Raw genomic sequence first — 15,908 nt, 5'->3', positions numbered from 1 at the left:
CATTTTAGAAATCTCAGTTCTCTAGGGATAAGTTGCCCATCACAGAAAGTCCCAACTTTAATTCCATGCCTTGAGACAAATATGCCTTGATTTCTTTGTTAACCATCAGAGACTGCCACAGCATTTTTTGTTTCATTGTTCCTTTGAAGCAGCTATCTTGTGTCCCAGAAAGATCTTTGCCCTCACAGAGTATGATCACAGCTTTCTGCAGCCTTGATCTCCCAGGCTCAAGAGATCTTCCACATCAGCCTCCTGAATAGCTGGAACTATAGGCATGTGCCACCACACCCAGCAATTAAAAAAAAAAAAAAAAAATATATATATATATATATATATATGTATGTATGTATGTGTTTTTAGTAGAGAGGGGGTTTTACCATGTTGCCCAGGCTGGTTGGTCTTGAATTCCTGGTCTCAAGTGAGCCACTGTGTCAGGGCAGAGCTTATATTAATAAATGTGTTATATGTTATATTAAAAGATGGTGGGTACTGTGGAAAAGGGAAACATTGGACAGAATAAGAGGCACCAAGATTACAGTGGTGAGAGGGAGGAGTCAGGTTGGAGTTTTATTTTTTATTTTACTATTGAGACAGATTTTTGTGTTTTGCCCAGGCTGGAGTGCAGTGACACAATCTTGGCTCACTGCAGTCTCCTCCTCCTGGATTCAAGTGATTTTCCTGCCTCAGCCTCCCAAGTAGCTGGGATTACTGGCACCCACCACCATCCCTGGCTAGTTTTTGTATTTTTAGTAGAGATGAGGTTTACCATGTTGGCCAGGCTGGTCTTGAACTCCTGACCTCAGGTGATCCGCCTTGGCCTTCCAAAGTGCTGGGATTATAGGTGTGAGCCACCATGCCCAGCCCAGTTTGGAGTTTTAAACAGGATGGTCAAGATAGGCTCCATTGAGAAGATGACATTTAAGCAAAGTCTTAAAGGAGATAAGGGAGATAGTCATTCAGATACCTGCAAAAAGAAGGGTTACTGAAAAGTCTTGTGAGGCAGGGGTATATTTGTTTGGTTCTGGGACCACCAGTGAAAAATGAGGAAGAAAGTATTAGAAGATGAGGTCAGATTATGGGGCAAGATCATGGAGGTACTTCTGGGCTATTTTTATAAGGATATCTCTAGACAGTTACAGGGTTTTGATTAGATTTGATTAGAGGAACTATATAATCTGAACTTGGTTGTCTTTGTCCATAGGTAGTGTGTTCCATGGATTTAATTGCCTATCATGAGATATTTTTAGGAGTCTTACACACTACTACAATTAGATTAATTCCAAATAGCCTAAATTTCCCCAACCCTCTTTTGCCTGTGCTTCTCTTTGAGAACAGTTTTTCTGTCACTTGGGTGTTTTTAATTGCAAGTGGTACAAGCCAGACTGGCTAACCCGGCAAGAAAGAGAAATTTACTAAAATTAAAAGTTGAAAAACCAGACCTCCAAAAGTTTCAGAAATAAGGTAGTCCTGAGTATCTACCTGAATTGATATTGGAATGATTCCATTCTAACCATTAGGTCACTTCTCTGAAGATTTTTATTTCTGGCAGAGTTATGTATAGTTTGAGTCACATACCTATTCCTTAGGCCTTAGGGCTAGAAGAGGGAATTGGTTTCAGGGACAGTTCCACCACTTTCTAGAATTTACCTATACATTTATGTATATTGCTTGTGAAATGATATGTACAAGATCATTGCAGCAGCAAGTTGTCTACCAGTATCTTCAAAAAGTGTGAACTGTGGATATAGTATATGTAGTATAAAGTTTACACATTAGATTTTTAATAAATATGTGGAGTATTCATTGTTTTGAAGACTTTGTCTTGACCATCTTCATTTACCCAATCTTTATGCCCCTTTTTATGTATACTTGTTAAATTTTGAGACATAACCTAGAATTGTTTATTAATAGATGCTACCATGCTTCCTAGTACTGTTAGTGTTAGTGTACATCTTACTGTAGCACCTTTTTTTTTTTTTTTTTTTTTTTTGGAGGCAGGGTCTTGCTCTGTCACCCAGGCTGGAGTGCAGTGGCGTAATCAGAAATGATCCTCCTACGTCAGCTTTTTGAGTAGTTAGGACTATAGGCACGAACCACCTCACACAGATAAATAAAAAAAAATTTTTTAATATAGGCCGAGTGTGGGGGCTTACGTCTGTAATCCCAGCACTTTGAGAGCCTGAGGTAGGTGGGTCACTTGAGGTCAGGAGTTTGAGACCAGTCTGGCCAACATGGCGAAACCTCACCTCTACTAAAAATAAAAAAATTAGCTGGGTGTGATAGCGGGCACCTGTAATTCCAGGTACCCAGGAAGCTGAGGCTGGAGAATCGCTTGAACTTGGGAGATGGAGGTTGCAGTGAGCCCAGATCGTGCCATTGCACTCCAGCCTGGGCGGCAAGAGCAAAACTCTATCTCAAAAAAAAATTTTTTTTTTTTGTAGAGACATTGTTCTCCTGATGTTGCCTAGGCTAGTCTTGATCTCCGGATTCAAGGAATCCCCTTGCCTCAGGCTCCCAGACTGCTGAGTTATCAGACACTGAAGTGGATTGATTGTATTGTTTTGCCACAAAGTAAGTTTTAGCTATGAGGTGACTGTTTTTTTTCCCCCTTGTAGCTTAACAGAGCATTCCAAGAAGAGGACTCTCCAGCTACTTTTTATTGCATCAGTATGCAGTGGTTTAGAGAATGGGAAAGTTTTGTAAAGGGTAAAGATGGAGGTAAGCGGTTGAAAAATATTTTGTTTTGGTAAATTATTTTTTGTTTGACAAATATTTCTTGAACATCTCTGTGTACTTGGGGTTACACTATTGAACAGAAGAGAAAAAGATCCTGTCCTTAGGGAGCTTACTTTCTAGTTTATATTGTTGGTTTTACATTTTGTTAAACTTATTTAATTATAGCAGGAATAAGAGAACTGAAAAAAATAAGTCTGTGATCTTACATTGAAAAAATTTTAGAAATCTTTAGAAGGAATAAGAAGTTGCTTAAATTATGATTTATTCAATACAGTGGACTTTTAAAGTAGCTTTATATGACAGTATTTAATAATTTGAAAATAAGATACTCTGCTGTGTGCCGGTCACGGTGGCTCATGCCTGTAATCCTAGCACTTTTGGGAGACTGAGGCTGGCAAATCACCTGAGGTCAGGAGTTCAAGACTAGCCTGGCCAACAAAGTGAAACCCCGTCTCTACTAAAAAATTTAGCCGGGCATGGTGGCAGGTGCCTGTAATCCCAGCTACTTGGGAGGCTGAGCCAGGAGAATTGCTTGAACTTGGGAGCTGGAGGCTGCAGTGAGCTAAGATCATGTCACTGTACTCTAGCCTGGGTGACAGAGTGAGACTTTGTCTTTAAAAAGAAAAAAAAGATACTCTGATATGTGAAAAAGCCTGCAACAATGTGCATAGTTAAAACTTTTTTGTGGGCCTGGCGTGGTGGCTCACGCCTATAATCCCAGCACTTTGGGAGGCTGAGGCAGGTGGATCACCTGAGGTCAGGAGTTCAAGACCAGCCTGACCAACATGATGAAACTCTGTCTCTACTGAAATAATACAAAACTTAGCTGGGCATAGTGGTGGGCACCTGTAATCCCAACTACTTGGGAGGCTGAGGCAGAAGAATCGCTTCAACCTGGGAGGTAGAGATTGTAGTGAGCTGAGATCGTGCCATTGCACTCCAGTCTGAGTGACAGAGCAAGACTCCATCTCAAAAACAACAACAAAAAAGTTTTTGTGTTTATGTATTTTTTCAATTTTAAATTAATAGAGACAAAGTCTTACTCTGTTACCCAGGTTGAAGTATAGCAACATGATCATGGCTCACTGTAGCCCTGACCTCTTGGCTCATGCGATCCTCCTGCCTCCACTTCCTGAGTAGTTGGGACCACAGGCGTGTACTACCACAGTTGGCAAATTTAAAAATTAATTTTTTAAATTATTTTTTAGAGACAGGGTCTTAACGGTGTTTTCCAGGATCTCCTGGGCTCAAGCGATTCAACCACCTTGGCCTCCCAAAGTGCTGAATTACTGAGTTCTCTCTATTGCCCAGGCTAGCCTTGAACTCCTGGGCTCTAGCGATCCTCCTGCCTCAGCCTCCTGACTAACTGGGACCATAGGTGCACACTACCATATATGGCTTTTTTTTTTTTTTTTTTTTTTAGATTGAGTCTTGTTCTGTCACCCAGATTGGAATGCAGTGGCGCAGTCTTGGCTGACTGCAACCTTTGCCTCCCAGGTTCGAGCAGTTCTCTGCCTCAGTCTCCTGAGTAGCTGGAATTACAGGTGCCCACCACCACATCTAGCTAATTTTTGTATTTTTTGTGGAGATGGGGTTTCACCATCTTGGCCAGGCTGGTCTTGACTTCTAACCTCGTGATCCACCCGCCTCAGCCTCCCAAAGTGCTGGGATTACAGGCCTGAGCCACCGTGCCCAGCCCATATCTGGCTTCTTTTTACAGCTTTAAAAAAATTTTTTAAGTTCGGGAATACATGTGCAGGATGTGCAGATTTGTTACATAAGTAAACGTGTGCCATGGTGGTTTGCTGTACCTATCAACCCATCACCTAGGTATTGAGACCAGCATGCATTAGCTGTTTTTCCTGATGCTCTCCTGTCCCTCATCCCCCAGCCCCCGCCAACAGGCCCCAGTGTGTGTTCCCCTCCCTGTGTCCGTGTGTTCTAATTGTACAGCTCCCACTTATAAGTGAGGACATGCAGTGTTTGGTTTTCTGTTCGCACATTACTTTGCCGAGGATGGCTTCCAGCTTCATCCGTGTCCCTGCATAGGACACAATCGCTTTCCTTTTTATGGCTGCATAGTACTCCGTGGTGTATATTTACCACATTTTCTTTATTCAGTCTGTTATAGATGGTAGAATGATTTATATTCTTTTGGATATATACCCAGTAATGGGATTGCTGGGTCAAATTGTATTTCTGGTTCTAGGTCTTTGAGGAATCACTACACTGACTTCCACAATGGTTGAACTAATTTACATTCCCACCAGCAGTGTAAAAGTGTTCTTATTTTTCCACAACCTTGCCAGCATCTCTTGTTTCTTGACCTCTTTTTTTTTTTTTTTTGAGGTAGAGTCTTACTTTGTTGCACAGGCTGGAGTTGTGTGGCATGATCTCAGCTCATTGCAACCTCCTGCTGGGTTCAGGTAATTCTCCTGCCTCAGCATCTTTAGTAGCTGGGATTATAGGCGCCCACCATCGTGCCTGGCTAATTTTTCTATTTTCAGTAGAGACAGGGTTTCACCATGTTGGCCAGGTTGGTCTCAAACTCCTGACCTCAAGTGAGCCACATACCTTGGGCTCCCGAAGTGTTTGAGATTACAGGCATTAGCCACTGGGCCCAGCCTGTTTCTTGACTTTTTAATAATTGCCATTCTGACTGAGGTGACATGGTATCTCATTGTGGTTTTGATTTGCATTTCTCTGGTGATCAGTGATGTTGACCTTTTTTTCATGTTTGTTGGCCACATAAATGTCTTCTTTTGAAAAGTACCTGTTCATGTTCTTTACCCACTTTTTAATGGTTTTTCATTTGATTATAAGTTTAAGTTTCTTTTAAAGCTTTTGATGAACATGTACTTCACTTTTGCCTTAAATTTAAAAAAGAATGTGTTTAAACATTTTTTTTATAATGCTTTTATTTTTTTTAATGTTACTTTGATAATCTGAAGCAAACTGCATAATTTCTTTTAAATTACAAAGAAATTGCTATTTCATGCCATTAGTGCTACATTTTGACTTGTAATCCCCCAAATGGTTAGTTAAGAAATAATTTCTGAAAGGCTGGGCTTGGTGGCTGACACTTGTAATCTCAGCACTTTGGGAGGCTGAGGTGGGTGGATCACAAGGTCAGGAGTTTGAGACCAGCCTGACCAACATGGAGAAACCCTGTCTTTACTAAAAATACAGAATTAGCCTGGTGTGGTGGCACATGCCTGTAATCCCAGCTACTCGGGAGGCTGAGGCCGGAGAATCGCTTGAACCCAGGAGGCAGAGGTTGTGGTGAGCCAAGATCATGCCATTGTATTCCAGCCTGGGCAACAAGACCAAAACTCCATCTCAAAAAAGAAAGAAAGAAAGAAAGAATTTCTGTTAGACCCTGATGGTTGTGAACGAGCCTCTCTTATCTTCTTTCCTGGTTCTGTTTTGGGTGAACTAAAAGCTAAAAAGGAAGACACTCAGAAGACATAAGAATTAACTATAGGCTATGCGCGGTGGCTCCCATCACTTTGGGAGGCTGAGGTGTGTGGATCATGAAGTCAGGAGTTCAAGACCGCCTGACTAACATGATGAAATCCCATCTCTACTAAAAAATATACAAAAATGAGCTCTGCATTGTGGCACATGCCTGTAATGCCAGCTACTTGGGAGGCTGAGGCAGGAGAATTGCTTGAACCTGAGAGGCGGAGGTTGCAGTGAGGTGATATCACACCACTGCACTCCAGCCTGGATGACAGAGTGAGACTCTATGTCCAAAAAAAAAAAAAACTGTAATAATTTGGCTAAGAAATAACCAATCTGATTATATAGTTACAGGTCACAATTGATGTCAGGCACTAAATTATGCAAGTTAACGTTTCTTTGAAAATGCATTTCGATCTTTTTTCCTTTAGATCCTCCAGGTCCTATTGACAATACTAAGATTGCAGTCACTAAATGTGGTAATGTGATGCTTAGGCAAGGTAAGTTTGACGAATATTTACATCCTTGTGGATGATTTGTCACTGTTAGGAATATGTTATCATTAGTCATCTATAGTACTTTTTTACTCAGCTGAAGAATGTAATTCATACATTAGGGCAAATAATGGAAAGCAGCCACTATTTTTTATCTGAGAAAAGGTCTTAGGGCTGTTGGTAAGAACTAAGGAAAAGCATCTCTCACTTTTTAAAACAAACCATATGTTGCAGCTTATAACAATATGGGCTGGTAGTCTGCAGATTCATGTTCCAAAAGTTCTCAATTATCCCTAGAGGATTCATGGTAGGGGGTATATTAAGAAAGCTTTTGCAATATGAATATGTAGGTTTGTAAACATTATTTTTTCTATACAATTTTAAGGAGCAGATTCTGGCCAGATTTCTGAAGAAACATGGAATTTTCTGCAGTCTATTTATGGTGGAGGGCCTGAAGTTATCCTACGACCTCCGGTTGTTCATGTTGATCCAGATATACTTCAAGCAGAAGAAAAAATTGAAGTAGAAACTCGGTCTTTGTAATTTTTAGGATATAGAGAGTTCTAAAGAGGAATCATTTTCACTTCCTCTGACGTGTACACATGAGAAAACATTCCTAACAGTGTGTTTATTTTATTTATTTTTCATCATTTATCCCATTTATTTCTTCTTAGTGGGCATTATGGAAGAATATATTAAAATGTGTAATATACCACAGGTTGGTATATTTAATGCTAAATACTTACCATAAAGTCTTTCAGTGTAAATTCTTTTTTTTTTTAAGAGACAGAGTTTTGCTCTGTCTCCTAGGCTGGAGTGCAGTGGTGCAATCTCAGTTCACTGCAACCTCTGCCTCCTGGGTTCAGGCGATTCTCCTGCCTCAGCCTCCAGAGTAGCTGGGATTATAGGCACCGTCACCACGCCCAACTAATTTTTGTATTTTAGTAGAGACAGGGTTTCACCATGTTGGGCAGGCTGGTCTCAACTCCTGACCTCAGGTGATCCACCCACCTCAGCCTCCCAAAGTGCTGGGATTGGCGTGAGCCACAGCACCTGGCCCAGAGTAACATTTTTGAAAGAGGAGAGACAATTGTAAAATCAGTAGGTTATCTTTAATCTTTGTATTACATGGGGATTCCATAGTATCCTTTGTAGTGTTGTAAACACCTTTGCTTTGGAAACTTTTTCATCACCCTAAATCACCATAACTCTGACCAGTCTTTCAGTTCTCCAAAAGACTAATGTAATTGTATAGTTTTGTCATGGCTTCATACAATAAAGAGCCTATTTTAAGTTGAAAGTAGTAGTCAGAAAATTGTTAATTTCCTAAAGCTCAGGAAACTAGGGTGTCACTTTTTTTGCACTGCAGCATATATAGTAGATTATTAAAATTTATAAAATGTCTTTTTTTGAATGTATCAAGGATGTATTTTGAGTGGAATTTGTCAGCAGGTATCAGTAACTTATTGCTACTTATATTGTACAATGTTAAACTTCAGTTCCTGTAACTTTGGTTAGTATTAATGTCAGCAACTACAAAACCTAGAGTTAGTTTTAGGGCACTTTTTATTTTGAGAGCATGAAGTGTGGAATGTGTCACTGAGATTGTTGATGACGCTAAGGCTACTTGTAACTTGATTTATTAAATAGTCTTTTTGAATAATATAGTATGCACTGCTATTTGCTTGATTATGTAATGTCAAAAGTTTAACTATATTCCAAGTACAAAAACATACTGGATTACACTGAGGATGTTGAATAGCATTCATGATGGCTTTGTTTTGGTTTGGGGCAGCTGTCACCAGCTAAAGCAATGTTGTTAAAATTAGCTCAATAAAAATGATTTTAAAATGTAAAACTTGAAGGTTGAATTTATTTTATAGACATTAAAGGTAAAAGGTATAAAGTTTTTAAATATTAATACCTTCTTGCTATTTCTATTTTATTTTATGTATTACTTGTTTTTTGAGATGGAGTTTCACTCTTGGCCAGGCTGGAATGCAGTGGTACAATCTTGGCTCACTGCAACATCTGCTTCCCAGGTTCAAGTGATTCTCCTGCCTTGGCCTCCCGAGTAGCTTGTATTACAAAGGCATAGGCCATCACATCCAGCTAATTTTTGCATTTTTAGAAAAGATGGGGTTTCGTCATGTTGGTCAGGCTGGTTTCTAACTTCTGACCTCAGGTGATCCACCTGCCTTGGCTTCCCAAAGTGTTGGGATTATAGGCATGAACCACTGTATCCAGCCAGTTTTTAAAAAATATTTATTTATTTATTTATTTTGAGACCGGGTTATGAGACTGGCTAATTTTTGTCTTTTTTTTTTTTTTTTTGGCAGAGTAGGGGTTTTGCCATGTTGCTCAGGCTTGTCTCAGACTCCGGGGCTCAAGTGATCCAGCCGCCTTGGCCTCCCAAAGAGCTGGGGTTATAGGTGTGAATCACTGCACCCAGCCTCTCATTATTTCTTAATCAGAAGTATGCAAACACATCATTCAGTGTAGTAAAGTTGATTTTTACTTACTTTTTTTGACAGGGTCTCTCGAACTCTGTCACCAAGGCTGGAGTGCCTGGCACTGAATATAGCTCACTGCAGCCTCCATCTCCTGGGATCAAGCAATCCTCCCACCTCTGCCTCCTGAGTACCTAAGTGTGTACCACCACACCTGGATTTATTTTTTGTCGAGACAGAGTCTCACTTCATTGCCTAGGCTGATCATCAATGTAGTAAAGTTTTGATGTTTAATGAAATGAATTTTATTAAGCAGCCATTTAAGATCTTTTTGACGTTTCTAAAAATATGTAGTAAAATATTATACTATGATGTTCCTCAAGGACTGAATGTTACTGAATTTTTGTGAATCACCAGAATTTAGTGTAATGCCTAATATTTAGTGGTTAATCAAAAAAGATTTGTTTTTAATAATGATTGTTATTCATTGAAACTTAGAATGTTTCAGTTACTCTACTAAAGTGCTTTCCTACATTTAATCCTCTTAACAACTCTATGATATAGGTTAAGTGGTTTGCCCAAAGTCATACAGCAAAGAAGTGGCAGATCTAGGACTCCAACTCGTGGCTTCATATAATAAAGAGCTTATTTTGAATTGAGAGTGGTAGTCAGAAAATTATTTACCATAATGTAATTTGCTTATGAATTCCTTTGAAACTGGTCGTGGTATCAGTCACATCAGTAGTGTCTGTTATTGGGATATATAATAAGATAAAGATACTGGTCCCTAAGAGCCCATATATATGTATATATATATTTTTAATTTTTTTTTTCGAGACAGCATCTTACTCTGTCGCTCAGGCTGGATGAAGTGCAGTGGTGCAAGCTCAGCTCACATGCAGCCTCAACCTCCTGGGCTCAAGCAATTCTCCTACCTCAGCATCCTGAGTAGCTGGAACTACAGGCATATGCCACCACACCCAGCTAATTCTTGTATTTTTTGTAGAGACAGGGTTTTGCCATGTCACCCAGGCTGGGTTTCAATCTCCTGAACTCAAGCAATCTTCCTGCCTTGGCTTCCCAAAGTGTTGGGATTACAGGAATGAACCACCATGACTGGCCAATTTTTTTACATTATAATTGTCAAAATACATAATAAGTAAAGGGCTAGCCATACCATAGACTCGTAGGTAAAGATTGTTCTATGTGTTGACAGATGTGGGATAAAATAAATGGTTTGTCTAAGGATGATTTTCTGAGAAATACTTAAGCTGAGAATTAAGAAAATTGCAAAGGCTAGTGAGAGCCTATATATGTTAAGAGTCTATTGATTTATAGGCCAGGCACAGTGACTCAGGCCTGTAATCCCAGCACTTTGGGAGGCTGAGGTGGGTGGATCACTTGAGGTCTGGAGCTCAAGACCAGCCTGACCAACATAGTGAAACTCCATCTCTACTAAAAAATACAAAATTAGCTGGGTGTGGTGGTGTGTGCCTATAATTCCAGTTACTCGGGAGGCTGAGGCAGGAGAATTGCTTCAACTGAGACAGTTGCAATGAGCTGAGATCGTACCACTGCACTCCAACCTGGGCAACAAGAGCAAAACTCCGTCTCAAAAAAAAGAAAAAAAAAAAGACTATAATACAAAGGTGATTCGTTTTGAGGCCCTGACATCAGTTTTAAATTCAAATCCTAGTAACTATATTAATGTATAGCTATGATTTGAAACAATATTTAAAGTTCTCTGATCTTCAGATTTCTTTATTTGCTAAATGAGAATGTTGTAGGTTGGAGTTTCCAGGAAGCAAACACTGAGATGGTGTTAATGCATGCATATGATTTGTTGGGGAATAACACAGGTGAAAGAAAATGAGAGAAACAGGACTGAGCAGGAGTAGTAACCAGAATGCTGCAGACCTGACAAATTCTCTGCCAGGCCCATAAAGCAATATGGAGCTAAGATTACCCATTGGCAGAACCCTGTATTGGGCAGAAATGGCTAGCCCATTTCTGTCAGGCATACTGTCAGTAGGCCTTGTTCTGTCACTGACTAGTGGCTACCTGGAAAAGAGAGTAAACTCAGCTTGACCCTGATGGAGCTAACAGAGGTTGTCACCCAACCTATTCCTCTCAGCTGCGCAGCAAGTGCTTTCTAGAAGGGGTCTGAACAGCAATCTTCATGCCTGCCACGCTCAATCATAGGATTATGGTAATTATGTGTATTGTTATATATGATATACACAACATAATTGGCACTCAGTGATGTAATTCATCATTCTCTTTCTCCTTTTTAAATGTTTTTTTTTTGAGATGGAGTCTCTGTTGCACAGGCTGGAGTGCAGTGGCGTGATCTTGGCTCTCTGCAAATGCTGCCTCTCAGTTTCAGGCGATTCTCCTGCATCAGCCTCCCAGGTAGCTGGGACTATAGGTGTGCACCACCATGCCCGGCTAATTTCTGTATTTTTAGTAGAGAGAGGGTTTTGCCATGTTGGTTGGGCTGGCCTCAAACTCCTGACCTCAAGTGATCTGCCTGCCTCAGCCTCCCAAAGTGTTGGGATTACAGGCGTGTGCCACTGCACCAGGCCCAAAATGTGCAATTTCTAAGGATGCAACATTTCTCTATGTAAGAGTCCTGTCAAAAATATTTAATCTGAACCTATGAAGAGAAAAGCAGCAAGATAATTTTTTGTATTTAAATTTCAGTAGTTTTGAGGGTACAGGTGGTTTGTGGTTTTATTTTTTTCTGAGATTTTTGTGTTCTATTAACCCGACAGTATACATTTTACCTGATATGTAGTCTTTTATCCCTCAGCCCCTCCCAAACTTACATCCCAGCTCCCAAAGCCCATTATATCATTCTTTTTTTTTTTTTTTTTTCTGAGACAGAGTTTCGCTCTTGTTACTTAGCCTGGAGTGCAATGGTGCGATCTTGGCTCACCGCAATCTCCGCCTCCTGTGTTCAGGCAATTCTCCTGCTTCAGCCTCCTGAGTAGATGGGATTACAGGCACATGCCACCATGCCCAGCTAATTTTTTGTATTTTTAGTAGAGACGGGGTTTCACCATGTTGACCAGGATGGTCTCAATCTCTTGACCTCGTGATCCACCCGCCCTGGCCTCCCAAAGTGCTGGGATTACAGGCTTGAGCCACCGCTCCTGGCCCTATATCATCCTTAAGCTATTGTATCCTCATAGCTTAGCTTCTACCTATAAGTGAGAACATAGGACATTTGGTTTTCCATTCCTGTGTTACTTCACATAGAATACCAGCTCCATCCAAGTTTCTACAAAAGACATTTTTTCATTCCTTTTTATGGCTGAGTAGTATTCCATGGTGTATATATACCACATTTTTTCTTTTTTTTTTTTTTGAGACAGAGTTTCACTCTTGTTGCCCAGGCTGGAGTGCAATGGCACAATTTTGGCTCGCTGCAATCTCTACCTCCCGGGTTCAAGTGATTCTCCTGCCTTAGCTCCTGAGTAGCTGGGATTACAGTTGCCTGCCACCATGTCCAACTAATTTCTGTATTTTTAGTAGAGATGGGGTTTCTCCATGTTGGCCAGGCTGGTCTCAAACTCCTGACCTCAGGTGATCCATCCACCTCAGCTTCCAAAATGCTGGGATTACAGGTGTGAGCCACTGAGGCCGTATACTTTTCTTTATCGTTTGTTGGTCAATAGGCACTTACGTTGGTTCCATATCTTTGCAATTGTGAATTGTGCTGCTATAAACATGCATGTGCATGTGTCTTTTTCATATAATAACTTCCTTTCCTTTGGGTAGGTACCCAGCAGTGGGATTGCTGGCTCGAATTGTAGTTCTTTTAGTTTCTTAAGGAATCTCCATACTCTTTTCCATAGTAGTTGTACTACTTTACATTTCCACCAGCAGTGTAAAAGTGTTCCCTTTTCACCACATCCATGCCAACATCTAGATTGTTGGGTGGGGAGCAGTGGCTCATGCCTGTAATCCCAGCACTTTGGGAGGCTGAGGTGGGTGGATAGTTTGAGGCCAGGAGTTTTGGGACCAGCCTGGGCAACATGGAGAAACCCCATCTCTATAAAAAAATACAAAAATTAACTGGGCATGGTGGTGCGTATCTCAGCTACACAGGACATGGGACATGGGAGGCTGCAGTGAGCCTAGACTGTGCCAATGCACACCAGCTTGGGTGACAGAGCAAGATCCTGTCTCAAAAAAAAAAAAAAAAACAAAAAACAAAGGCCATGTAGGAAAATATATATCATTAGGGAGTGGTATTTGCCAGTAAGTTTGGCAGTGGTTACCTTTTCCTGGAGCAATGAAGCTCCTCTTTCCCACTCAATTGAGGATCTCGGGCTCCTATCCCTTTCCACTTGGCTAAGGGCTATTCTCAGGCCTAGAGTTTTTTCTTGACTACCCTCTTTATCATCCATGAACTGCTTTCTCATCTTGTAGTGATTACCCCAAAGACCTACAGTCCAGCCATTTGGGGTTACTTGTAGTTCTCTCCCATTCACATACTCATTCATGCAGTTCCCTCAGCTGAGAATTATCTTTTTTTCTCCACTTAGCAAAGTCATCCTGTAACTTAAATGCCAATTCTTGTAAAAAGCCTGTCCCAGAATCCCTCCTCCCCTCGCAATACTTTATTTTTATATCTCTAGTTCAAATGGGCAAGTTACTTGTTTTACTGTATCTGTATAGAACCTTCTGCAGTTCAAATGGGCAAGTTACTTGTTTTACCAATAAAAAAATACAAATAGTGTCACAGGTTGGGTTCCCAGGAAGCACTCTTACATGATTAGTGTGCAGGAGATTTTTTAAGGAATGCTCTTGGGATCACTTCTGGGAGGGAAGAAAAGCTGAAATGGGCAGAAGAAGAAATTGAGCTTCAATGAAATCTCGATGTAATGCCTCAGCTGATCCTGCAAGTTGTTCTGCAGGACATGAGAAAACCCATCAGAATTGTACCAAATGGAGGTGAAAGGGCTGGGCCTTTTATCCCTGCACTGATCAGTCACTGGATGTGGCCTCCCTGGGAACATTATGACACTGTAGTAACACTGGCATGAAAGAGGCTGACAGCCGATGGCTGGCTATGGGTATGACTCTTGGACTCTTGGCAGCAGCAGCTCAGTTCTTTATTCCTGAAGTGGGGTCTGAAAAGTGCATTGCAAGGCCTACCACAAATAGTATATATCTCATAGGACTGTCAGAAGCCTAAAATAGGGTAACATAGAAAAGTACACAGCATTTGGCCTGGCACACAGGAACCAAAAACATGGAAAGTATGGTTATTATAATAGAATTGGGCTCTGTAAGTAGAAAGAGCAAGGTAGAGAAACGTGTTTATTTTTGTATCTCTAGTCTTAGTATAGGGCACTAGTATATTTTATCTTTCCTTTTTATTTTTGAGACAGAGTCTTGCTCTGTCACCCAGGCTGGAGTGCAGTGGCGTGAACTTGGCTCACTGAAACCTCTACCTCCTGGGTTCAAGCAATTCTCCTGCCTTAGCCTCCCAAGTAGCTGGGATTACAGGCTTGTGGCACCACACCTGGGTAATTTTTGTATTTTTAGTAGAGATGAGGTTTCGCCATGTTGGCCAGGCTGGTCTTGAACTTTTGACCCCAGGTGATCCGCTCGCCTCAGCCTCCCAAAGTGGTGGGATTACAGGTGTGAGCAACTGTGCCCGGCCCTTCTTTTTTCTTTTTTTTGACATACTGCCACCCAGAAACACCAGTATGTTCGATAAATACTTGATGTATTAATCAATATAAAAACACGTAACCCTTTTGAAGTGGATGTTACTTTGAGTTGAACTCAAAGCTAAAATACAAAACACCATTTAAAAACTTTTATTGCCAACATAAAAGAAGGTACAACATGTATCCACTTGCTTGAAAAGATGTTCCAAAGGAAAACAAAAGTAATGAAGCAGTACTAGACAACTGTCAAAGAAGAGCCCCAGTTAACGCTTCTACCACTGGATTTTATATTTTTCGAATATAATCTTTATAGCCAGGGAAGGTTTAGCTCAGTTTTTCCAAAGCTCATAAATGATGATGTTGTTTATCTTCATTAATGTGTGTTGGACTTTATTTTCCTACCCATGCTCAATATAGTTGGTAGATCTGTTTTGATACTTACTGAGCACTGCTCTGTGTCAGACACAATTCTGGGGATGCAGCAATGAGCAAAATAGTTTACTAAGTCCCTGTCTTTAAAAACCTTACATTCTTGGTGGCGAGGACACTGACAAATAAGGTCTGGAAGGTAAAGGGTTAAAGCAATGGTGTAGCTGTACTTTTTTGGATAGAGTGGTCTGGGCAGCTCTCTGAAAAGAGACCTGAAATACGCATCGAACATTGACGAGTTAAAAAAAATCTGAATGGCCAGGCGCGGTGGCTCACGCCTATAATCCTAGCACTTTGGGAGGCCGAGGCGGGTGGATCACGAGGTCAAGAAATCGAGACCATCCTGGTCAACATGGTGAAACCCCCGTCTCTACCAAAAATACAAAAATTAGCTGGGCATGGTGGCGCGTGCCTGTAATCCCAGCTACTCAGGAGGTTGAGGCAGGAGAATTGCTTGAACCTAGGAGGCGGAGGTTGCGGTGGGCCGAGATCGTGCCATTGCACTCCAATCTGGGTAACAACAGCGAAACTTCGTCTCAAAAAAAAAAAAAAAAAAAAAAAAAAAAAAAAATCTGAAGGAAGTGTTCTGCCAGAGAGATCAGCAAGCGCAAAGGTCTTAAGTGGCTGGAGCTTGCGTGCTGTGGTACCAG

At 40.9% G+C, this 15,908-nt stretch overlaps 1 protein-coding gene across 6 annotated transcripts in view; it reads left to right on the top strand.

Moving 5' to 3' along the window:
* Positions 1-8,550, top strand: part of USP33 (ubiquitin specific peptidase 33) — a 64,479-nt gene extending 55,929 nt beyond the window's left edge. For 4 of the 6 annotated variants that reach the window (XM_078332272.1, XM_054236435.2, XM_009001520.4 and 1 more), the window contains exons 22-24: positions 2,616-2,718; positions 6,630-6,698; positions 7,078-8,550. In XM_078332272.1, the coding sequence (XP_078188398.1) occupies positions 2,616-2,718; positions 6,630-6,698; positions 7,078-7,235 (330 nt within the window). In that variant the 3' untranslated portion in view covers positions 7,236-8,550. The remainder of the gene's footprint in view (positions 1-2,615; positions 2,719-6,629; positions 6,699-7,077) is intronic. The other 2 variants (XM_078332273.1, XM_009001522.5) reach the window with 1 other exon arrangement.
* Positions 8,551-15,908: the final 7,358 nt, after the last annotated feature.

The sequence above is a fragment of the Callithrix jacchus genome, chromosome 7 (genome assembly GCF_049354715.1).
Source record: "Callithrix jacchus isolate 240 chromosome 7, calJac240_pri, whole genome shotgun sequence".
Taxonomy (NCBI): domain Eukaryota; kingdom Metazoa; phylum Chordata; class Mammalia; order Primates; family Cebidae; genus Callithrix; species Callithrix jacchus.
This window is presented reverse-complemented; position numbering and strand designations above follow the sequence as displayed.